The sequence below is a fragment of the Colletotrichum scovillei genome (genome assembly GCF_011075155.1).
Source record: "Colletotrichum scovillei strain TJNH1 chromosome Unknown Contig00009, whole genome shotgun sequence".
NCBI classification, from domain to species: domain Eukaryota; kingdom Fungi; phylum Ascomycota; class Sordariomycetes; order Glomerellales; family Glomerellaceae; genus Colletotrichum; species Colletotrichum scovillei.
Window position 1 is genome coordinate 539,115 of NW_023336267.1, and position 23,371 is coordinate 562,485.

General features: G+C 53.2%; 7 protein-coding genes across 7 annotated transcripts; 3 read left to right on the forward strand and 4 right to left on the reverse strand.

Moving 5' to 3' along the window:
• The first annotated feature begins 1,228 nt into the window (after window positions 1-1,228).
• HER10_EVM0006780 (vivid PAS protein VVD) lies at window positions 1,229-5,040 on the forward strand. The gene is made up of 3 exons (XM_035476356.1): window positions 1,229-3,553; window positions 3,611-3,745; window positions 3,795-5,040. Exons 1-3 carry the CDS (start codon window positions 3,425-3,427, stop codon window positions 4,203-4,205), a joined length of 675 nt encoding a protein of 224 aa, XP_035329525.1. The 5' UTR covers window positions 1,229-3,424; the 3' UTR covers window positions 4,206-5,040.
• Window positions 5,041-5,827: 787 nt separating this feature from the next.
• On the forward strand, window positions 5,828-6,611 carry HER10_EVM0012984 (cupin; the record flags this gene model as incomplete). The annotated part of the gene is made up of 4 exons (XM_035482358.1): window positions 5,828-6,038; window positions 6,174-6,314; window positions 6,393-6,407; window positions 6,496-6,611. The coding sequence occupies 4 exons, from the start codon at window positions 5,828-5,830 to the stop codon at window positions 6,609-6,611; spliced, it is 483 nt and encodes a 160-aa protein (XP_035330269.1).
• Window positions 6,612-6,707: 96 nt separating this feature from the next.
• On the reverse strand, window positions 6,708-8,164 carry HER10_EVM0013347 (formamidopyrimidine-DNA glycosylase domain-containing protein; the record flags this gene model as incomplete). The annotated part of the gene is made up of 3 exons (XM_035482709.1): window positions 6,708-7,759; window positions 7,940-8,095; window positions 8,146-8,164. 3 exons carry the CDS (start codon window positions 8,162-8,164, stop codon window positions 6,708-6,710), a joined length of 1,227 nt encoding a protein of 408 aa, XP_035330318.1.
• A 2,310-nt stretch (window positions 8,165-10,474) lies between these two features.
• HER10_EVM0013184 (serine carboxypeptidase) lies at window positions 10,475-12,994 on the reverse strand. The gene is made up of 2 exons (XM_035482548.1): window positions 12,362-12,994; window positions 10,475-12,299 (listed from the first exon to the last, which is right to left on the reverse strand). Exons 1-2 carry the CDS (start codon window positions 12,818-12,820, stop codon window positions 10,716-10,718), a joined length of 2,043 nt encoding a protein of 680 aa, XP_035330299.1. The 5' UTR covers window positions 12,821-12,994; the 3' UTR covers window positions 10,475-10,715.
• Window positions 12,995-14,175: 1,181 nt separating this feature from the next.
• Window positions 14,176-16,091, forward strand: HER10_EVM0011076 (uncharacterized protein; the record flags this gene model as incomplete). Its single annotated transcript, XM_035480518.1, has 2 exons — window positions 14,176-15,590; window positions 15,655-16,091. Exons 1-2 carry the CDS (start codon window positions 14,324-14,326, stop codon window positions 16,089-16,091), a joined length of 1,704 nt encoding a protein of 567 aa, XP_035330055.1. The 5' UTR covers window positions 14,176-14,323.
• A 793-nt stretch (window positions 16,092-16,884) lies between these two features.
• On the reverse strand, window positions 16,885-19,724 carry HER10_EVM0010369 (uncharacterized protein). The gene has a single exon (XM_035479832.1). It carries the CDS (start codon window positions 19,552-19,554, stop codon window positions 17,077-17,079), a length of 2,478 nt encoding a protein of 825 aa, XP_035329974.1. The 5' UTR covers window positions 19,555-19,724; the 3' UTR covers window positions 16,885-17,076.
• Window positions 19,725-22,165: 2,441 nt separating this feature from the next.
• On the reverse strand, window positions 22,166-23,203 carry HER10_EVM0006563 (NADH dehydrogenase). Its single transcript, XM_035476146.1, has 2 exons — window positions 22,792-23,203; window positions 22,166-22,738 (listed from the first exon to the last, which is right to left on the reverse strand). Exons 1-2 carry the CDS (start codon window positions 23,141-23,143, stop codon window positions 22,230-22,232), a joined length of 861 nt encoding a protein of 286 aa, XP_035329492.1. The 5' UTR covers window positions 23,144-23,203; the 3' UTR covers window positions 22,166-22,229.
• Between the last annotated feature and the right edge of the window lie 168 nt (window positions 23,204-23,371).

Below are 23,371 nucleotides of genomic sequence, written 5' to 3' on the forward strand. Positions count from 1 at the left end.
TCTTCGTGTGTAGTTGTCCGTATGTTCATTTTATTTCTTAGTACACTTAGGTTCTGAGGAATGAACGTTTCTCTATGTGTGTTACGAGCTTGACCGTCTAAAGCATCCAGGACTCACTGCTCACATGGCGATGTCAGTTACTAGGTAAATAGTGTTGAGGACAATTGACCAAACGACACCTCATCACATCAGGGTAGAGCTGCTGGAACAGTCGGTTCACAATCCTTGGCAAATGGCGACAGACACTTCGTACTGTCTAATAAGGTTTCGTTATGAAGCTCTTGGATGTTGTAAGCCAATCTGGAAGAGCGGAGTCTGTTCAACTACCGGCAGCAAGACGTCTGGTTGAGACATTGAATCTGGGAGAATTTCTCGCTAATTGGACTCAGAAAAGGCATGATGACCCTATCACAGTTTCGGGATCGGTTGGGCAAGAATGAAGAATTTAATTAACTCGGAAGGCGGAAGGCGTAAAGGTAACGTCAAGTTGTATCATTGCTAAAAAGGAAAGAGCATTGGAAGTGTAAGCGAGAACCCGCACCTGCCTGCTCCAAGTCAACACAGTCGGCGTTGAAAACCTCACACCTGGCAGCAGCCGGCGCTGCCACTTTTCATCGCCGCGATCCTCAACCGCAAGCGACGATGCCACACGACTTTCCCGATTGCCGCCAAACCCCAGAGTTCTGGAACCCCATCCTGCCGCCGGATCGGTTCACACGTTGGCATCATCGCCTCTTCGTCTTCGTCTGCGATTGAGCGACACCCGCAACGGAGTATTTGCATTCGAGACGAAGTGAGACCAAGGCTCGAGCTTGATTGTCCCAGTTGAGCCTCAGAGTTGAGAGTCGAGCGGCATTCCCGACGAGCTCCAGCCAGGCGAGGAGTGCAATCGAGATGGTCGTTACCCAACGTCGAACTGTCAAGTGAGGCACAGCAAACGTCTACACTACGGACTCGCGGGATACACTCGCTATGGATACACAAGGTGCATGTGCTGCCCCGCCGTCAGGCTCTCACCGATGAACTGAACATGCAGCTTGGCTCATGCTCAGCTCGGCAGTGGGGAATCATCCGGAAGGCACGTCGACTTAGATCGAGAGACACCTCTCAATCCGGGACCCAACTAATACCCGCCTGCCTGCTCAACTGGGAAATCTCGATCGGTAGTGAGTGCGTGGGATTGAGGGCATCGTCGGGTCGACCGGTGCCCGCCAAACTCCAATGCGTGCAAGATGCCAGAGGACACAACTCACCCGACTCTCGCGTTGCAAACATTCCGCCATGATCCGGATCCGTTGTGTGCTCGTGGAACGGTGGAATGACACGACCAAAATCACCTTTTTTCGCTCTCGCCATTGTCTCCCGTCGCACCCCTGTCTCTCGGCCGATTCATTCTGCTGGATCGATCAAGGGGCATTCAAAGATCTGGCCTGGGCTCGTCCTGCGTAGCGAGACAGGTTGCTCTCTCAAATTCTCAATGGCCAACCACAGGCTGCCGGCAAGTTCCCGGAATACGGAGACTGGGGGATGAATTCGACAGAAAAAAAGTGAGAGATCTCGATGCGTGCTGCTTGGCCGAGCACAGACTCAGACGGCGCCATTGTCAACCTGCGTTCAATTCTTTCAGGGCAGCAACAGACATGGATGCAAAGGGCCAAATCCAGTCTACTTCATCGCACCAGCCAGCCGAGCGCACTTCCGCCCTGTGGTGTCTTGTACGGGGCCTGAGACGTCGTGTGCTTTGTGTGGTGTAGAAGAGCAGGCGATTCATTGAACTTGGTCGTTCCCAGACGGATGACGAGGGAACGGAACCACAACCACATCTCGATGTCGATGTTGAGGCCTGTCACCCCAAAGCCCATGTCAGAATTCGATGGCGACCAGGGGATTCTGAGCAACGTTTCTCCAGCAAAGAAAAAGCCCGATTCCGATGCTGGTGGCCGGACTGCGACGCCACACCAAGGTGTAGGTACGCAACAAGGCAAGCATGGGCAAAACATGCCACAAGTGAGCAAAATGCTCATCCAGGCGGGATCGAAAAGGGTGCAGGGGCCCATGCTGGTGGAATCGAGATTATGGGAAACCTGTTGCGGCGATCGCTGTGATCGCTGGGCCAAACGCAAATCTGAGCATCGGATTCCGCTCCGACTCATCACCCTGGCTCCCACACACACGCCCATCGGTCATCGCCCTGAGCGCCCATGCAGTTCGTCACCGATTGTCCTCAACGAGCGGCACTTGGCCGGAAGCAGCAATGCCATCGATCAAAGATAGCGACCCGAACCAGTCTGAGAGCTTGCGTTGACAACGGCTTAACATCAGGGACGCCTCCCCACGTCCCAAGTCTATGGAAGATGGCACTGCCGGCTGTTAGGCTTCTGGTACGAACCCCGCTGCACCACCGCTGCCGTCCAAACATGACGAGGTGACGCTCGTCGCCATCATTCCTCACCCCGCGCGAAGATGGCTCTCCATTTAGCGCATACTCTGTCTGGACAATAGGTATTCTGCACCTCGTCAAGCGAGCACCCCCCTGGCAAGCATCCAAATGGGAGCTCTACGCAGTACGAACCGAGGATATGGGCCCGACCTATTGGCAGCAGTCGTTGGTCCTTCCGCCATCTTTCGTTGATGTAATGGCCCATCTGACGACCAAAATGCTGACCAGGATTGGATGGTAACGCTCGCTCTGTTACGAACAAATCGGAGCAAGGGCCGTTTATTCTGCTCTCCCAAAGCTCAAAGACTCCTCCTTGCTGAGCTTACCTCACCAAGCTCACCACCCAGGCCAGCAAGCAGACGCCGAAGACTCCAAAGAGACCCAGACCCTTAACTTTGCGGCAGGCCGTTCCAGGTCTAAACCCACCCCCCTCTCCACACTGCTGCTCCCGATCACCGTGTTCCACGCATCGACTCGCGATCAGTCCTGCAACATTAACGATCGCTCCGCTTGCTGGTGGACAACGGTATCTCCAACCAGCCCCTACCGTTCTGCCACCGATTTTGCCCAAAGTGTACTTTGTACGTTTGCCTAATAACGCCTGTTGCACCACCCAACGCACCTTTCAGCGAACAACGTTCCGTCTATTCGATATCTTGGCTTGATGACCTTACATCCGTCCACAACGACCTGTCACTTTTTCCCTGACTCTGTCAACCAACGATTTACACTTGATATAGCAGCTTTCAAGCAATAATCTTCAAAGTCCCCGATCGACTTCCTTGCCAGCACATCCAGACATACGCATAATGCAAAGTGCCTAACCGCCTTACTCCGTACCATATCATCGATCGACAACCCTGCTCTCGCTCGCTGCTCGTACCGGCCAAACTCCCCCGGTCACACATCCCGCTGCCTCCCAGTCACCCGTCACATCGTCGCTTTATAATCACATTCGGCCTTCAGGCTAAGCCAACCTTCACAATGTCGATGCAAGAGTTTCAATACCCGGCCTCCTATCTTCAATCGCAGAAGACGGAACGCATTCTATCATTTCGGGCACAAAATCAAATGTCGTCAACCATGAATCCGTGGGAATCCTGCGCGCTCCAGGTACGTTTGGGACTCTCGACTCAGGCTTGCTGGCTCCGGTACTGACATCCCTTCTAGTACCAATTCTCCGAGGAGACTGAGCAAGTTGTGCGTGGAAAGCGTGGTACTTGGCGACAACCGCAAGCCGCCGCCGATCCCGTCATGTACCCTGGACTTTACTGCCCCAGCGGATTCGACATGATGAGCATTCTCGTAAGTACCCAAGTCGGCGATGGTTGTTATGGCAATTAACAATTATCAGCTCCGCGTCGCTGGAAGGCCCAACCCCAAGGTTGAACTTGGCGCAATTGACTGTTCCGTTGCTCTACTTCTTTGTGACCTCGAACAGCCCGACTGCCCGATTGTCTACGCCTCTGAACACTTCAGCATTCTTACCGGCTACAAGAACAGCGAGATTCTTGGCAAAAACTGCCGCTTCCTTCAAGCGCCCGGCGGAAAGGTCAGCAAGAAGTCTGCCAGGAAGCACATCCCCAAGGAAACCGTCAAGAGCATGCGCAAGGCTGTCGAGGCAAACGACGAGTTCCAGACCGACGTTCTCAATTTCAGGAAAGACGGCACTTCCTTTGTCAACCTCCTCACCATGATTCCCGTCCGCTGGGACTCCCAGCACTTCCGGTACTCTGTCGGCTTCCAGGTCGCACGCGAGGATTAATTTTCGGCAACACGCAACACGCAAACACGAAAGTTGTTTTTTCGATACTTCGTTAGCGACGCTTGTAAACGTTGGTCGCGAAGGCAACGAAACGTTTTCTTTACACAGGCAACAACTATGTCACGACTTGATTACGAGCGAGGCATCTGCTATTAGGCATTTACGATACCCACATTACACGCATGCGAGTTAGAGCCCACGCATCTCGGGACACGATACGACTCTTTATTATTATTATTATTATTTCCTTCATTTCCGGGGTGTTTCCGCGGCGTTTTCCACCAGGACACGAAGAACGATGAAAAAAGCGAATTACTATTGCATGGAGATCTGGAGTCACTTTTAGGTGCATCAAGACCATTATCAACCATCCGCGTCATTGGAGTTGATGGATGGCAGGGGAAAGCGAATTGAGAAACAATCCAGCTTCAAAGCATTTGGGATGGCGTATTATCGACAGTCGGCACTGGCCTTGACTGTACGTGGGGGGGCTTCTTGGGAATTTTCTATCATGTCCGCAACATGATATCTTGATCATGACGAAATGTTATAGCATAGCAGACGGCCCAAGGCCCTCGGCGAATTGAGTTACAGGCGTTGTATTTCGGGAAACACAACATTTTGGTTTACTTTACGACCTGTGATGATTGTCGCCTGCATCGTGACACTGCATGTACGAACACCGCACACGAATCAATGTCTGATAATCAGGGCTGCGTCGAGGACAATTCCACAAGTTGGATAGGTTATACTTGACGGCGCCCCCCTCACTTCCGACCATCATTGGCGTCATCAAAGACCGGTGAGACACTTGCACATGTTGCTAAACCCCAACCTACCTCAAGCTAAGAAAAGATTCGACAGCTCGTGGGAGGACACGGACTCGATCCGACAGGCCCTCTCAAGTGGGTGACAAAATGGGATGCTAGTCAACAAGATTATAACGCCTACTTACCTGCTTATTATGTCTAATGTTCTTATTCTTTTTATCACTTCTACTTTTATCGTTGTCTTTTGTATATCCATTAGAGAATACCCTTTAAAAAAGGAATAGCAATAGGGATCATATGAGTAGAAATAATAGGAAAGCAGCGAGCAAGGGTACCGATAGAGCGGCAGGCGATTTTGTCACCCACTTGCCTCTTTCAACGTGCAGTATGCAACTAACTGCGTCTGCCTGCTTGCTTCCTCGTTGCTTTTTCCGGGTGAGTTTCCAGACTAATGTACAAAGAAAGACGCCTCAACCGACTAAGGTAGTTCGGATGTCCATCCACAGAAAGACACGGCAGATCCGATAGGTAAGTTGGTTAGTCTTACCTAAGCTTACTGCTAAACCTCCTCAACCTCCCTTCCCCTCCTCTATGGTGCGCCGGACGTCCATTTGGGGGAGATTATCAGTATCATCAGATGAATGTCACGGATTGATACCCGAAAGTTCAGTGAGGTCATTTTACACTACATCTTTCTCACGTAGTCCGGTTCTCGCAATCTTTCTTCATTTTCAAAGGGTAATCCATCACATCTAAAGCAAAAGGGAGGCACCTTACCACCCCCGACATACCACTAACAAAAGTACTGGACAACAAAAGTCAAAGTCGCAACGCAGCCTCAAAAATTTCAAGATGCCTCTCCGCGGACCCGTACCGGTGAAGCTCTACACAAAGGAGAACAGCGAGTGCCTGAAGCTGGGCCCCATGACGATCTACATCTTCGAGGACGGGACCAACACGGATAACCGCGTCGGGTGCATGACGCTCGAGCTGCCGCCGGCGACGTCCGGCCCGCCGATGCATTGGCACCGGTTCCACGACGAGTGCTTTTTTGTGACCAAGGGTACGTCTTTTACTAGATCAAATCGGTGTTGGGGTTTCTCCCTCATTGATGTAGTTGAGTCGAATTAGTTTTCATGTTTAGACTGAATGAAGAGGGTTTGTTTCGTTGACGTTTTGATCGTGTTGCTGGCAATAGGGACGATCCGGTTTTCGACGCCAGAGGGGAACGTGGATGCCGAGGAGGGCCAGTTGATGGTCGTGCCGCCGAGGGCGATCCACACGTTTTCCAACCCGTCCGAGACGGACCCCGCAGAGTTCTTCATGACGTCTACCCCAGGTATGTACTCCTTTTATTGAAAATCCTTTGTGAATATCATCGTGGCAAGGTGGGCTAATAACATGGGACCTAATTCAGGATACTACATGGACTGTAAGTACTCGGAAGGGCCCAGCATCCCGAGGCCTAACCTCGTGATGAGTGTCATCTTGATGTGAAAAAAGCTGACGATTTGCGGTAGACTTTCGTATGATGGCCAAGGGAGTCGAAGAGGGTAAGAAGTTGTCCCGCGACGAGACGCAGCATCTCATGGCGCTGTTTGGAACGTTCCCGCCGGATGTGGAGTCAGAGCCGTGAAGTAAACTAGGATGTTGGGGTTTGAAGGGGATGAGATTTGGTGTTTGGAGAATTTGGGACTCATATCAGGTATAACTCTGATTAAGATATCAATGCTCACCCCTTCAGTCGGAGGGACCTCCGTCTACCAGTGTCCTCTACCGCCGCTGCATTTGTCTTCCCAGACGCCTCTTCCTTCTTGACGGCAGTCTTCTTGATCTTGGTTGGTGCGACCTTGGGCTTCTCCGCAGTCTGTTTTGAAGCCCGCTGCTTTTTGCTTGGTGCCGGTGCTTCGGCGGCGGGATCTGGCGTCTCCTCCTTCTTCACCTTTGCCGCCGCGGTGGGTTTTGCCTTGGCGGAACCCTTGGCACCTCGTGCTTTCTTGCTGGGCTTCTCCTCCTCCTCCTCCTCATCGCTCTCGTTCGCCTTCGCCGACCTCTTCTTCTTGGCAGCGCCCTTGGGCTTCTTGCCGCCGTCATCGTCCTCCTCCATGGGCTCCTCCTTTGCCGACGGCACAACCTGGCCAGTCTTTTTCTGCCGCCCAGGAGCATAACAGCTCGTCCGCCCGCCAACGGTAATAAACGCGAGCTTCTCCCCGTTGGGAAGCTCAGACGCGGCACCTTTACTTCCCTTGCCCCAGCGGTAATTGAACAACCAATCGTCCGGGAACTCGTCCGAGTCGCCGAGCTTATCGACGGCCGTCTGGCAGACATACCGCACGGCCTCGTACAACTTCTTCATCTCCCCTTCGTTAAAGGTATCGCAGTACTGCTCCGGGTGCAGCCGGGACTGGTACAGCACCTCGTCGGCGACCCAGTTGCCAATGCCGCTGATGTGGCTCTGGTCGAGGAGGAGGGCTTTGACGGGGACGTGGCGGGACTGCATCTTCTGGCGGAGGTAGGTCTCCGTGAAGACGTCGACGTCGACGACCGGGTCGGGCCCGTTTTCTTTGAGGGGCGAGTGGGAGCGGATGTCTGCGCCGGGGCAGTCTACGAGGCGGATGCGGCCGAAGCGGCGGGGGTCTGTGAAGGCGGCTGAGACTTTGGGTGTGCCTTCGGTCTCGATGTGGAATTTCCAGTATTTGGGTGGCCAGATGTCTGCTTCGCCTTCCTTCATCTTTTTGTAGTAGTTTGTGTAAGCCGTCTTGTCGCCTTTGATGTGGATCCATCCTGCGTGGTGTCAGTCTCGATACAGAGTACCTGAAATGAATAATTCTCATTACCTGTCATGCCTAGATGCATCACCGCATGAGGGGGCTTGTCGAATGTGATCCTGAGACGAAATGAGTGTCTTTCAAGAGCTTCTAGTTGATCGATAGGGGTCGACATACCAGAAATACTTTCCTTGACTTCCGACAGAGACAACCTTTCTCCCCTTTACAGCTTTCTCAAAGGCCGGACCGCTGGTGCCGACTTTGCCAAAGACATTGGCATCGTCAGGGGCAGAGACCTTTGCGATCTTCTTGCCTACAAGATGAAGGCGCAAGAAGTGCACGCACCGCGCGACTGGGAGAACATGAGCCAACTTGCATTTCTCGGTTCCATGACAGTCTTACCTTCAGCAATCTCAGGCATTTTTGCACTGTTTTATTGTCTGTCTCAGTTGCTTAAAGAAAGAAGATCACGGATGAGCGTCTCTTGTCTTCCGTGCTCCACGACGATGGGACTTGCTCACTGCGGATCCATGACGCAGACGCAGGCTGCGACGCGTCGAGCTCTCAACTGGGGACCGGCCATCCGCGCCGACCGTTCGCGTCGACACGTGATCGAGCACGTGAAGATATCACAGCTACACCTCGAGTGGGTCGTGGCCGACCGCCAGCTTCGCACCCCCACTCGCGGCTCAAAATTTCCCAGCACCTTTAAAACTCTTCCCTCGCAGACCACCCCAACCTCACGATCTTTTCTTTCCATACTGCAACACGCAGCAAACTGGCTGCGTAGCCTCGCATGACCTGGTAAGTTCTGCGCTCGCGCTTATTTCGTACTTTTACCTTTGAATTACACCCCCAATCCTTGGTGATGACAGACAAACACCGCAAACTAGAGTCTTTGACCTAAATGGAATGAAACCTCTGTTTTACACGTCAGTCTGATAGGACACGACAATGTCGCAAATTTGTTTCTGGATCATATGCGCTTCGCTTGAGCAAGTGGCTAACCAAACAAATTAGGCTTTGACAGATTTATTTCAATCTGACGCCGGCATCATTGAGCTACGTGGCTGCCTCGAGATGGCTTGACAAAAGGTACGGTACACTTCTTCCTCAACCTTCCCATTCGAGATCCGGATGATTAGTTTTTTTGTGCTTTGCACAGTTGGAATTACCGGCTGAACACTCTTGTTGAAAACAACTGGCTGTTTCTGATTGATCTCACTATCCCCCATTCCATTTACGCTTCTGTTCTCATCGAACTCCATAGCTAACATGGAAATCAGCCGTCTCAGATCCAATCTACAAGGTACATACCAACCCCTCCCTTTCCCGCTCTCCCATCATTACATGATGAAGCGGCACTGGGCTCCGAGAGTACCCATATGGGACTCGGCCATGAGCAGACAAGCCACTTTGCGGCAGGCCTAGAAAACCTCGCCCACTGATTTCGATCCGAACACTCAACTTGTCGGGAATACACCTTACTCTTCAGGTGGCTGACCCGTCTACAACAGTGTCGAGATGGATTTCGCTTTGCTACACAATTTCTGTGTCTTCTGCCAGTGCAGTACAGACACCCGCTTCCTTCCGGTCCAGTCATGGTAGGTCTCACATTTTTCTTTGCTGCCCCCCATGCCTTCCTGATGAGCAACTTAGATGACGAGTCTGATTTGGATCTTCCAATGCGGATACAAACTTTTTATACCATTCATGCAACGACTGAATTGGCTTCATTACACTACGTTTTGACTTGATGAGCATGAACATCGCTGACCGTCTCTAAGATCACAGTTTTACTCTGACACGGCTTGACCTGTTGACCAAAACGCACCATCGCATGGCTCAAGTGGTAAGTTCCTACCTTCCCCTTCACCCCTCCAGCCACCCACGGCTCCGTTCTCCTGATGAACGATAAACCAAAGACAAGCATATGTCAGAGCCTAACGGCGAAGCTGAGAAACGTTGACTACCAGTCATTCTGATCGAACACTTCACATTTGCATTCTTTTTTGGGAAATAATCGTGAATACAGTTGGCTAACATTCGCCTTCTAGAGCCATGTGGTGTACACCCTCCCTCACCTTTCTTCCTGCCGACGACCTTGCATCAGATGGTAAGCTCCTTTTCCATATTTTGTCTTCTCCCTCCATTCACCCTCCCGCGTCTACGTGATGATCATAATATATATCACGACGGTCTCCTGAGCCATATGCTTTGATGATACTGCCTTTGACAAGGCCCCTTACTGATTTTTGACGCTTCACACATTGTTTGTTCTACGAGTCGTGGTGTATTGCAAACACTGGCTAACTGAAGTTGTCAGATTCTTCATGGTTATACCTTCATCAAGGGCGCAAGCCAAGGTAGGTCTATGCCGTGCATGTTTACACATACATATCAATACAAGATACCCATGATTCCTCATTACTTCTTTGCCTTGCTGCTATAATGTGATTTGCATATTGATTTGACTATCCTTTCCGATCTTAGAACCGTACGAGGTTTGTCGTCTTGATGTGTGCTTCACGGTCACGATGCCAAGATATCCTGCCTGATAGAACTTCCGTCCAGTCCTTAATGGGAGAGATCTCTGCGTCCGCGACGTATGTCCATCTGTGACGATGTGTATTATTTCCTCGCATGCCTGCTCAGTAAGGACGCGAGTAGACGCACTTCAACATCATTGCCAAGACACATGTTTACTGCTTTGTATTCCAACTATCATTAAGGGGGTATCATTAAGTCTTCAACCAACACAAATCAAAAACATATCCAGCACATATCTGTAGTGCTTCTCTCCCATTTTTGGTCCCTTCCATGTTTTCATCCTTCACATCCAAAATGCCCAGAAACGCCCAACCAAGATGATTCTCAAGGCCGTCCACATGCTCTCTAGTTGCCAACCAAGGATGCAAGTATAATGCTTTGCCACGTAGACGATGCTCCAAAGTTTTATGATGACTTTTCAATCAACCACTTCCCATCGCACCAATCATAAACATGCTAATCGAAAGTGTAACAAATGCCACAAGAGGCATCATTGGTGCCTGGACCGTCGAGCTCCCGCTTGTTGGCGTCGACGTCGCTGTGAATAATCCCGTAAGGACCGTAGATGATGTGGATGCGGCAGGCTGTGTAGAAGTCGGGGCCTTGGTGGCCAAAGGCCAGTCACTCGAGGCACTGTAAAGCACGCCGTTGATGACTGTCCCCTCGCCGCGCTGGAGCATGCTGATCTGCTCGTCGCTGCATGACGCTTGCATGTAGCGCAGCCAGCAGGTGGCAGCAGGCGAGTCTGGCAGCTTATCTGTGTGCGTGGCGTGGGCATCGCCAGAGGTATTGTAGTTGGCCAGATTGACCTGATCGCCCGTCGAGATGGACGTGCCCATGATGACACGCGCAAAGACCTGGAAGGCGGTTTCGGGCTGGTAGGCTGGCACCGAGTGGCCGGCCTGGTAGATGCGGCTGAAGGATAGGTTTCCAAATTGCCTCACGACGCCGCCGATGTACGAGTTGTTGACAATGATAGGCGCATAACCGGCGGCGCTGAAGTTGCGTCCGTACACGGTGCTAGCTTGCCAAGCGAGAGTCGTCGACGCGGCCTCCCCACCCAGCCAGTTGCAGATGTAGTCACGATCACCGTAGATCAGAGCGACGCGGATACCGCGCTGCAAGAGACCGGCCAGTTTAGGGATCAAGGGTCCTCTCATGTAGTCACCCGTGCCAGAAAAGGCGGACAAAACAGCCTGACTCGTCATCGTGAAGTTGACGACGGAGCCAATGGATTGCTGAAAGCCCGCAGTGTTGACATACTCGAGATACGTACTGGGCGGAAACGAATCCGGGTTCTTGCGCGCAATGTCATACCAGCTGCGGCCGGACTCGGAGTACGGCGTCATGACATTCTCGTTGCAGGTCTGATAGGCCCTGGAACACAGGGTGTTTACTGTATCCACCCCGCCGGTGTTGTTGGCGTCGTAGACGGACTCGGCGGTGCGACATTGTTTGATCAAGTCCAGGCAGCCGCCCGAGGTGTACAAGCTGCCGTTGGCCAGGCTCGCGCGGACGTCGTTCATCGCTTTGAAACCGTACGTGTTGTTGGTAGCCATGGCCGGGTAGAATTCCGCCTGAACCTGATCGTCGATGCAGCCGTTAACAATGCCCAGGGACGTGAGGTGGACTTCGAGCGTGTTGTTGGCCGACAGCGTCCCGTTCTGCCGTCTCTCGTTTTGCTTCTCCCAAACATCAGAGAAAACAGGCCCGTACTTTCCGCCATAACTCTCAGCGAAAAGATTGATGCCTAAAGAGCTGTTGTTTGGAGGGTTGTACTGGGGAAATGCGCCCAAGAAGCCCTGAAGCATGTGCCATATCGCATACGCAGCCGTCTCGGTGGTATTTGCCGTGTTGTTGGAGTTCAGCGAGCTAAAGGTGCCGTTGAGAAACGTCGCTGGGAGCTGTCCATTGGGGACTGGCTGAGGCGGACTCGACTGATTCGCGTTGAACAGATCCATGGAGCCATTGGTGGCAATGTCATACGAGAAGCCAACTTGGTTCGGCTGGGGAGTGTTAACATGTTGCCAACGAGTGCTTACCGGACCAGAAGATGCCAGAAACTTACCTGGTCGATGAAGAGCATGTTGGAAGCGCGGTCCCATCCCCATTCTCGCGCCACAGTGTCGTACTGGTTCAGGCCCTTCTCAATAACCTCGCAAGGACCGACCTCGGTGAACATGCCAAAGAGAGAGCTGACACCGGGGCCGCCGTTGAGCCAAATAGTCATGGCCTCTGTAGGTTCGCGGGCGCCGATGAACCAGAAGAACATGTTTGCTGGGTAAGGGCCGGGGACGTTGATCCATCCTGTGTATTGTTGCTGGGTATCGTAGGCGGTCTTGCAGACACCCTTGGGCGTTTTGTAGCGAATGGTGACATTGCCGTCTACGGGCGAAGTGATTGTGGTGAGGTTGACCGAGGTGGAAGGGAATTGAGCATTGGCGAAGGCGGAGAGCAGGCCGGCAATGGCGAGGACGGAGTGGAAGAGGCGCATGGTGAGATGTCCCGCATCGTGTCCTCGGCGCATACTCGCGCTCAGGGCGATTGTCGTCGGTCCGGAGCAGAGACGATGCGCGGGTGGGAATGTTTTTGTCGAGTCGAGGCGATTCGAATCGATGATGTTAGCGAGAGTGACGCAACACGAGCGAGTTTGGTTTGGTGTTGTTTGGTGTGGTGTTCGGAAGTGGAATGCAACAAGTGCGATGAAAGTGAGGGAGGAATGTTGTCGGTTTTGAAGGTCCCCAGTGCCCCGTCGGATAGCGGCTTGGCAGACGTGCCCCTGCATTTAGCGCCCATTGTTTGGTGTCAACGGGCGCCCACAGGCCTTACGGGGCCCCGAACGCCTGCCCCATTGCCCGTGGGTTACCTAATTTAACATCAAGTCCACTCCACTGTCCACACGAGCAGGGCGCCCAGGCCCTGCTGCAATGGTATCACAGTGCTCTGCGAAGTACGGAGTACCTACCTAAAGTACCTACTTCGTACAGGCAGGGAACCTGGAACACGCGGCCCGCGGGGAGTTTACCAGGTTCCATTGCTGGCGGGATCGCCCAGCGGCCGGGGTCTAGGGCTGACGGCACCAAGGTTCCTCCTTCTCACATCTTTCACCTTCATCTCCATCTCAATAACCTGCAAGCAGTCAGCACGGCATCACAAACAACACAGCCAGGTGTAGCTTAGGTGGTCTCTCATAATACCGTGTTACCCGCAGTGGTTCACGCCTTATTGTTGGCTCGTTCGTCCCAATTCAGCCTGTCCGAGAGCTGACAGCTGGACAGCCTGATGATTACCTTAGTACACAGACAAACTCAACTCTGCTCAAGATGCCCTGCAGTCAACCGAAAGAGACGGTTATTTGAATCGAGATGAACGGCTCGGCGTAACATCTCCGGGAATTCTTGCAGCCGAGAAAGCTCTCGGCTCGAAGAGTCATCACTCATGTGCTTCCAGGTCAGCAACCTGCATGAGCTCATGCAAGCAAGGTACTTGCATCCTTCGGCATTTCGTTCACCTGCGCTCGGCTCGATTCGGGAAGCCTTGAGAAAATCAGTCCTTCTGAGATTCTACTAATCAGAGTCATTTGTTTGCTATACTCTGTCGACCAGCGAACATCACTACTCAGCTTTCTACAATTGTTTCAATCCCATATGTCACGGCCTTCATCAGACGAGTTATACGATGTGGCTCTCACAAAGAAACCCCGAGCCCCAAGTCTTCGGCACTTGTAGACAATGGCTGCGAGGACGACAGGCACACGGAACGACTTAGTACCAAACAGGCAAGGTTCGTGATTAGCCATCGCCAACGCCTTCCCAAAGCCATGCGGCTGAAGGCCATCGGTCAGGGGTAGTTTCCATTGACTCTATTCACGGAGACTTAATAGCTTTGTATCTCTCACAATAAGATATTTCCGCTTATAGTGTTTCCACAAGGCAGCTATTGCTTGTCTGCATATCTCAGTCGAAGTGAGATATCTTTTCATTCTGTCTCATAGTCCAATAGCTTCATACGGGGTTCTCTGCTCGGCGCAATGTCCTCCGACTCGGGTACAACACCCACGGACATCATCACCTACATTGGTGTTCCTCTAGCCGTGCTTGGTGTTCTCCCGATCCTCTACAACACCATTGCGACACTTGCCGCGCGATCTCGAATCAAGCGCATGCTCCGTCATGCCCGCCTGACAGCCCTCACACGCTCCGACGTCGTAAACCGCGTCATCGAGGTCGACCTCCCCCGCTACGCCGTCACGCCCTGGGACCGCTTCGATCACCGCGACGAGTACTGGTCCCTCGCCCGTCACCCTTCCTCCATCCCCGGCGGCACTTGGACGACCTTCAACTGGCGCACCAACACCATTGGCCTCAAGACGCAGAGGGTCGAGTACGCAGACCAGCTACGGCAACCGCAGGTCGATGTCACTTTTGACGAGCTGATCAGTTACCTCCTGGATCTTGGCGCCGTTCCCGATGCTCACGGATGGAGGCTGCTCAGAAGCACCGGGCTGTGGACTCCCGTCGGCTGTACCCTGATGCAGAGTCCCGATGGACAGCATAATGCTCTCACCATTGCGCCTCTGAACGACTCTGACGGTCATCTTTCGCTGTCTGTGAACTGGTCCTCACACTGGACCACGAGGAGCCATGAGTCTTTACCCCCGTACTGGGTCCGGCTGGTACCACTCCCTAGTCCAGCAGCCATGGCCATTGAGCAGAGCGATGAGAAGGATGCCAGCGACAATGTCAATGCAGAGCAGGAAACAAGCAGCGGAAGCATCAAGAAGAAGACGATATCCCCGTCATCCTCCGTCGCCAGCATATCTCGCGCCGGAAAATCCAACGCCCAAAACCCAATCGCCTGCAAAATCTCCTCCCACGGCCTCATAAGCGCCATCCCAGAAGACGCCGACCACCCCTCGACGAGCCTCTACATCGAGCACGTCCGCATCCGACCAGGCCACACGGCCGGCACATGGTTCGCCAGCGCCGCCACGGCCTACGGCACCTCGAGCGCGACCATCCTGTGGAACTACCGCATACCGGACGACGTCCTGGCCTTTGCGAAGGGCTCCTCCGTCCCCTGCGGCGTGCTCGAGGTCCTGGGCGTCGTCGACGGATCCCAGACGCCCGAGTGGGCGAGCTCGCACAACGACACGCGGGATAACCTCGATCTCTTGCACCGAAGAATGCGGGATCAGATGAACGCCATCGCGGCTGAGCAGCAGATGGATCCGGTGCGGAGGGAGCAGGCTGTGAGGGAGCGCATGCGCAAGGAGTCTGATCAGCACATGGACGATGGTAGGCTTTCCCTCCCCCTTATCTGCATGACTGAAGGTATTGGACTGATATCGAAAACTCGCAGTACGAGATAGAATGCGCCTCGATGCCCGTCGCCGCGAAACCCGCGCCCATGAAGCAATCCAATCCCCCAAATGGGACGCCGCCCTCGTAGCAACGCACACCCTCCCCTGGCTCCAGCAGCAAGGCCACTTACCAACAGACGACATCATCACCGTCCGCTCCGTCGCCGCGGGCCTCCTACACCGCATGCTCCTCGACGGCGCCTTCACCTCCGCCCTATCCGCCACTCTCGACGCGTGGAAGGCCTGGGCCGACAACGGCGGGATGCGCAAGTCGGACCTCGAGGCGCTGCGGGAAGACACCAAGGCGCTTGAGATGTTTGCGCTCGCGAGCGTCCTTGTTGCTGTTATTCGCGACGTCGGCGGTGCGGCGGAGGGGTCGGTAAGTGGTGATTTGCAGGAGTGTTTGAGGATGTGGCGGCAGGTTAGGTTGGGATGAGGGACGGATGAACAGAGGTAGGGGACATCTGACGGACCTGTCACTAATCATGAATGAAATCAACATCTGGTTAATATGAATAGAAATACAGAAAAAGAGTTCCCACCGGTATAGCTACATCTCCCTAGTAATTATAAGTGCTTCTTTAACCCATGTCTCCTGGGCAAGCCCGAGGCCGTATTCGAGCAGGTATACGCTCCTAACACTACAAAAAGGCTAGAGAGAAGGTAATAGAGAAAGAAGAGGAGGGAAATAAAGAGGACGAGGAGGAAGACAAGGACGCAGAGGAGGCTAAGGAGGACGAGGAGGACGAGGAGGACGAGGAGAATAAGGATAAAAAAGAGAAGATGAGGGGGAGGGGGAGCTACGACTCTATAAGCTAAGGGCCTTTTTATAACTTAGATACTTACTATATACGGCTATATTACTATAACACCTCCCCCTCCCTTCATACTCTACCCGTAACTATAATAATATAGGCTGGACCTCCTTTGAAGATATCAACCTAGATACCCATACCCTCGCAGAATACGGCATCCGTGGGCCCCGCGTAACCCCCGGCGCGCCCGCTTCCACTACGCCGACTCCGGAAGCCTCTACTAAAGCTCGCCAGGACGTTTATCGACAGAGAGGTAAGTAATCCTTTTCAATCTCGTTTGGACTCCGGCAGCAAGGCAAGGTAATCATGTAAGAGAGGCTCGTGGAGTAGTAGTTTAGAGATTGATTCGAGCAAAACGTCAAGCGGGTTCAATTTTACTATAACGGCCAAGCAATATTCGTGCTTCAAAATAATAACCGTTGCATACCCGCCCAGCCCAGCCATTGTGTCCATTCTTTATTGCCCGTTTCCCAAATCCTTATAAGCCGGCCAAGGCCAATCCAAACTCCAACGCTTGAAAATAATAATACCAATAGCATCGCCAACACCCCCTTCCGATTACAATCGAGTAGCAAACACCTCAAAAGGCAAATCGAAACCGAGCTCTTACAGCTCATCATCCTGATCTGAATCGAACACAATGATATCGTCGTCGTCACCGTCGTCATCACGCAGCAGACTCTCCGGCAGCATCTGGCTCTTGGACAGCAATTGCGAAGAATCCATCTGGAACGTCCCCGGCGGCAGGTGGACCGGACTATCGTCCTCATCCTCGTCGTCCACAAAGATGGGCAGGCTCGAGTTGTTGTTCGAGCGCGTCGGCCGCCGCGGCGCAGACCTGAACTTAACGGGCGACTGGGAGGGGCTCGACGCCTGGCTTGCCGTCGTTGCCTGCGAGGGCCGGACCGCCCGCCGGGGGGTTGGATTGGGCGGGCGGCTGAGGGGCGTCGGGGGCAGAGCCGGCTTGGTGAATTGGGGGAGCTCTGTGCCGAACTTTCGAGCGCCGCGACCGCCGCGGTTCCTGGTCGGGGTCTGGCTTGACGGCACCAGCAGGTCGGCGTCGGAGGAGTGGTGCTGGGTGGAGTGCTCAATATCGCTTCGGAGTTGCTCGGCGAGCTCTTGGGAGACCGTCTGCTCCTCTGAGGGACCTCCGGCTGCCGGCAAAGACTCCTTCCTGCCGATTTCGGGTTCCGATACGGTATCCTCATCGTCTTCTTCGTCTTTACCGACAACACAGCAACGCAGGTTGGCCATCAACTGCCCGACGACGGCGGGCGGCACGTAGTTGTACTTCTGCGGTGGTCCGTGGAGCCAATCCAGGTCCATCATCTCTTGTAGGGACATCGGGTCATTCAGCAGGAAGACCTTCTTTAGATGATACGCAAACTTGGAACTGTTGTTCTGATTGAACTCTGCGTTGCCGACCCCATCCTCGTCAATCTCGCCAGGCGATTTGGCCTCGCTGAAGCAGGCCATGTACCGCAGTTCCGCAACGGGCTTCGTGACGTAAAGCCACATGCGGGTGACAGTATGCGGGATTCTGTAATTGCGGAATTCGTGGTTCTTCTCGCCGGCAACAATGGCCTCCATGTGCTCGGGATGTATAGAAATAAAGATGTCGGTCCGATCGCCCTGGCGCCCCATGCCGTGAATGACGCTGTAGGGTAGTCGCTGGCTCTCTAGTCCTTGGGTGTAAGGGGTCTTTGGTGTTTCGACAGCCGCCTTTCCTTTAGCCTTGGGAGTTTTCTGACTCGGTGTGGGCGTCGTCTGAGAAACGGACTCGTCGTTGGTTTCCCTGCTCGCTGTCTTGAGAACACTAGAGCCACTGTCGTGTGTAGGCTCTGGTGAAGACGTGATGACTTCCACGGTCTCTCTGCGATCCGATTCCTCGCGTGACAACTTGGGAAACACAAACGGCTTCGATAGAACCACTGTCGCGTCCTCCTCATCTTCTTCGTCACCATCCTCTTTGGCGGCTGGGGCGACGTTTTCCTTATCAGAGTCGCCTTCATCCGCAGGGGACGCTTCTTTGGATGCTGCTTCCTCCTCGGATGAAGCGAGAGCCTGGTCCATCTGCAATTGTGTGTCTTCACCGACGGCCTCGTACCCCTCAGCTTCCTCATCCAGGATTTCAAGGTCATCGAATTCATCCTCAGAATCTGCAATTTCGACCAGAGGCGATCTTTGCGGCCGGCGAGGGGATGGGCTCACTTCGCGCTCTCCCTCCGCTTCCTCATCTTCTTCCATGGGAGCAAGACTGGCTGTAGGATGGGGCGTGATGAAGCGAACATTTTTGGTGGGCTGCAGTGGCATTTTGCTGGGAGATACAATTTGGCTCGAGCCCTGGCTGCCCGTCGTCGCATAAGAATCCTGGACCGTCAGAGTTCGTGGCCGTTTGACGGATGCTGTAAGTTTCGGGATCGGTGACATTGTGTTTGTGGACTTGTCTTTCAAGGGAGACCTTTTTGGCGCCGGGCTGTACCTAGCCAGCATCGGGGTAAGCGGGCTGCCTACAGATGATGGAATCTCATAAATAACGCGTTTATTTGTTGGCGTCTGCGGAACGACGGAGGGTGTCCTGCTGGGCGGTTTGCTCGACTGTTTCTTGCCAGGCACTTGGTTCTCCTTGTCGTTGCCGGAAGGCAGCACCGGTGGGTCCTTCTCGACCTCATCCTCCGAGGGCTGGAATTGCCATACGTCCTCCTCCTCTTCCTCTTCTGCCGTGGATTTCTCGGATGATCTTCGCGACATCTGGGTCAACGTTTGCGTGTGAAAGGATGAGCTTGGCGTCGGTTCGTCTCCCATGGTCTTTCTCCTTCTCTTCCTAGGCTTGGGCTCCTCCTCTTCGTCGGATAGATCAAGGCGCAAAGGCGACGAGCGCGTGGTCTCAAACATCTGGGTCAAGGTTTTTTGCTGGTGGTTGGCAATGCGAGCGGTTGGTTTACGAGCGCTATACGTTCGAACTTCAGTTCGTCGATGCGGAAACTTTGCCTGCTTTGCCGGCTTGCTAGACTTATAGACTCGATCGGGAGATGGGTTGGCGGCGGCAGGAGTCCGGCCGCTGGAGCGGGTTTGTGGTGGCATTTTGGATGATGGTGCAAACCGTCACCGCAAGGCGTGAGCTTGATCGCTTCCAGAGCGCGCAGATCGTTGATATTAGCAATTATGTGCAACGTTGACTCGGACGCAAAGGCAGAGTGTCAGCGCAATTGCTCGGAGACTAGACCTCGTTCAGTCCAAAGGGCGCGTCGCGTACTCGAGTGTGGGATCGATTTACGCGTGTAGTGGCGTGTGGGACGTGGTGACATCACATGCATTTAACGGGGCGGCGGGGAAATGCATGGGTGCTAGATAGTGCCTCCTTTTGCTGGGTAAGTGCATTATGTCGTCTCTGTTCCTCTCTCCTATTGGCCTTTCACTCAACTCATTCAACTTACAACTCCGAACATGTGCAAGACACATGCTGAAGGTAAGGCAAGGTAGGTAAGTTAAGGTATCTCATGAAACTTCGACTTGTGTGATTCACAATAAAGCATGCAATGAATTGTCTGAACCCATTTGATTACAGTATGAACAACTACGGGTTATCAAGCCTACTGTATCCCTCAGAATCCACACAAGCAAGCTGGTCCTTCGCGTTGATAATACCAGGCTTGATCATCGGTGAGGTCTGAGCAGGGTCTAGCTTGCAGCTGTACCGCTGCATGAGGGCGAAGACTACTATCTTCCTGTACCTTGCCCAAAAGCCCACTCGATAGCCGTTCTAATGGTCTATTTACCGTAGTAGTGGTGGTAGTTGTTTGATTGTTGGTGGAAAGAGGTGAAATCATAAGGCGGTATGGGTAATTCAAGCAGCTCTTCTACCTGCTTCCACTTCGGAGGAATCGGTGGGCTTCGCCAATTTCTTCCACCCTCAGTACTCAGATATACGCAGTTCAATATACGATTATTGAGCTTCGTGCTGGCCGAAAGGCTGTGCCCTGCTGATGTATATACCAGCGGTAGTAATGGAGGCAATAGTGCCAATTGTGGCAGAAGTGCTCCAAGTGTTTCCAGCACGTGACTTGCTCCTTGGAAATGTGCTTGATGATAACTACCTGGCGTAAGAAAGATTTCTTCCCGCAAATTCGAGGGAGGTTGACAACGCAGTGGAGTTGACAGAAGTGCTGGGCTCTTCAGGCCGTTAGGCTCTGGCTCCGGACACACCGATGCCTTGGCACTCAAGTGTTGATGATCGGAGGAGATGGCCGACTTGGATTCCTTGGGGTGACGATCGCCGAGATTGGTATTTTCCCCGTCTGATGTTGTTCATGAGCCTCCGAGACACGGCAGAGTATGCTCCGAGCGGGTAGGTCTCATGTTGTTTAGCGGATATGAATCCTTCTCTTAGGGTCAATGTCATGTACTAAAGTTCACGATCCCGTGGGCATGACATCGACCCTTTGTGAGTTCTTGAGAACTCGTCTCAGAGCTCTTCAACGAAGTGAAGAGAGTGTGACGTCGGATGACTGTACTGGAAGCAGGCCGGCGTTGTGTGCGTGTGACTTGTTTGGCGGCTTTGAGAAGGGGGGGGAGAGAGGGCAGACTGTTCACCTAGAGCTTCTTCCCAGTGATACGGTGAAGAAGGCGTCTCAGCCTAGACTTGGACTTCGTGGAAGCGTTGTTTGAGGCGAGAGAGACTGAAGACGATGATGTACTAGCGCAGGTCTGCTGCTTGCAGTATCCCTCAATGAAGCCATTGATGTGGTCCTCAAGATCAACGTCGCAAGATGCGAGGTCGAGGACATGGGCTTGGTGGTATTGCATCTGGGCCTTGTATCTCAACTCCTCCAGCATGTCCGCAGACAAGAGCTGGGATCTGGAAACGGCAAGTACAAACATCTTGGCTGTAGTGTGGAATGAAGTATGAGGAGAGAAGTAGTTGGTATGGAGAGCGTGATGTCTTTGGAGTATTGAGTGAGAGGTGATGAGCAGAGATATTGAGTCTGTGATGAGTGACGAGGATGTAGAACCGGGAAGCATTGACGACTTTGTGGCAGACCAGCTGCCCTTATATATGATGAGAAAAGGAAATACAATCAGTATGAGGTGCAACACTGGGTTGGCCTTAGAGGTTGGGTTGATGCTTCTGGGTGGCACTCGGGAGGTATCTCCGTTACCATGGGACATGTCTGATATCATCGCGGTTCAAGGCAACAAGCCGTTAAAAGTGCTGGTATTGAGCCATGGTACCTTCCCCTATAACTTGCTCGACAACAAGTAGCCATGTCCTTTACTTACGCACAGCATGGCTCACTCCGGATTTACCTCGCTGGATTGGGTTGAAATCGTGACCTAGGCACCTGACCATGCTTCACTGTAACCCAAAAACCTACTCGATGCCGTTTCGGTCGAAGACGAGCTCTGTGCATCGGTTTACAGCCAACGTCATGTGTATACATAAGGCGGACGAGGGTGACACAGTCAGTACGGAGTTCAATTCGGTCGACCTTGGAAGATCAGCCTTATGCTCGACATTGGGTACCTTTTGAATCAAGGCCTTTAGTCCGTTTTCTGAGACTTCTCCAGGACCATGGGACTCGAAAACCGTTACGATTTCGGGAGGCGTTACAGTCACTGGCGCAGAGCCAGCAAGGCCCACGCTTCTCACCAACATTTTAGTGCAGCCATATAATGTTCAAGCAAATAATGGAACGCGGAATGGTTGTACAACAAAGAAGATTCTAGAGTCAGTTATATACACGTCAGAATCTTCTGATCTATTTCTTCGGCTCCTCCTTCTTCTCCTCTGGCTTCGGCGTAGGCAGCTTGAAGGTGTCGGGGCGTCTGTCCGTGCCAGGTCCAACTCCCTCCCAGGCACTTGAGCCGCCCTCGAAGTTGCGGAAGGCCTGGGTAAGCTCAAGAGGCTCGGTAACGATGCGCTTCTTCTCCTCGTCGTATCTGACCTCAGTGTAGCCAGTAAGAGGGAAGTCCTTTCGCAGGGGGTGACCCTCGAAACCGTAGTCGGTCATGATTCTGCGCAGATCGGGGTGGTCGGCGAAGAAGACGCCGAAAAGATCGTAGACCTCACGCTCGTACCAGTTGGCTCCATCGAAGAGGGAAGTGACACTGGGAACGGGGGACGCCTCGTCGGCGTAGGTCTTGACGCGGATGCGCGAGTTGTGGCGGACACTGAGAAGGTTGTAGATGACCTCGAATCGCTGGTCTCTGGTCGGGTAGTCGACGGCAGTGATGTCGCTAATCTGGGTGTACTCGGCCGAAGTGTTGTCTACGTAGTGTTAGATGAGAGTGACGCTATATCGTGAATCAATTGACACTTACACTTGAGGAAGGCGAAGACGGGAATGATTCCCGAGGGAGAGACGTAGATGGTGAGCTCGTCCTTCCAGACGGAGATCTGCTGGACATACTTGGGCAAGCAGCCCATGATCCAAGAGCCGTATTTGTGGAGGTTATCGGCCTTGGAGCCGTACTTGTCGGCAGGGTTGATGAGAGGAGCCTTGAGGGTGCCAATGTGCTCGCGAGGAGACTTCCTCAGGTTTTCGGCATCCTTGGGATAGCCGGTCGGGAAGCCGGCCAATTGAGGGATTGAGGTTGAGAAGGATCGGATCTCGCTGGGGCGGCAGTTGCGCAAGCCCGCCAGAGCTCTACTACGATAGAGCTTCGTTGCCATTGTTGCGTTTGTTGCGGTGCTGGGGGGCTTGTTGCCTCTGGGGAAGTTGATTGATGATGCTGTGCATTCGCGATGCTTGGGGATTGGAAGAAGCTAACCGGCGGTAGGTCCACCCCTAGGGTGGTGCTTTTGACACCCGATGCGGACCTGAAGGTGCCGGCAAACTGGCTGGACGAAGTGCTCACAACCTCTGTGTCTTGACGGTCTAAAACTTTGCAGAGAATTCAA

What these genes read in the sequence shown, in the direction of transcription:
- HER10_EVM0006563 (XM_035476146.1), bottom strand. Translation starts at nt 23,143, where the DNA reads ATGGCAACGAAGCTCTATCGTAGTAGAGCTCTGGCGGGCTTGCGCAAC. An exon ending in CGTCTTCGCCTTCCTCAAGT is followed by an intron (nt 22,739 to 22,791) that starts GTAAGTGTCAAT and finishes AACACTACGTAG; the next exon opens with ACAACACTTCGGCCGAGTAC.
- HER10_EVM0006780 (XM_035476356.1), top strand. Translation starts at nt 3,425, where the DNA reads ATGTCGATGCAAGAGTTTCAATACCCGGCCTCCTATCTTCAATCGCAG. An exon ending in GGGAATCCTGCGCGCTCCAG is followed by an intron (nt 3,554 to 3,610) that starts GTACGTTTGGGA and finishes CATCCCTTCTAG; the next exon opens with TACCAATTCTCCGAGGAGAC. An exon ending in TCGACATGATGAGCATTCTC is followed by an intron (nt 3,746 to 3,794) that starts GTAAGTACCCAA and finishes AACAATTATCAG; the next exon opens with CTCCGCGTCGCTGGAAGGCC.
- HER10_EVM0010369 (XM_035479832.1), bottom strand. Translation starts at nt 19,554, where the DNA reads ATGCCACCACAAACCCGCTCCAGCGGCCGGACTCCTGCCGCCGCCAAC.
- HER10_EVM0013184 (XM_035482548.1), bottom strand. Translation starts at nt 12,820, where the DNA reads ATGCGCCGAGGACACGATGCGGGACATCTCACCATGCGCCTCTTCCAC. An exon ending in ACATGCTCTTCATCGACCAG is followed by an intron (nt 12,300 to 12,361) that starts GTAAGTTTCTGG and finishes AACACTCCCCAG; the next exon opens with CCGAACCAAGTTGGCTTCTC.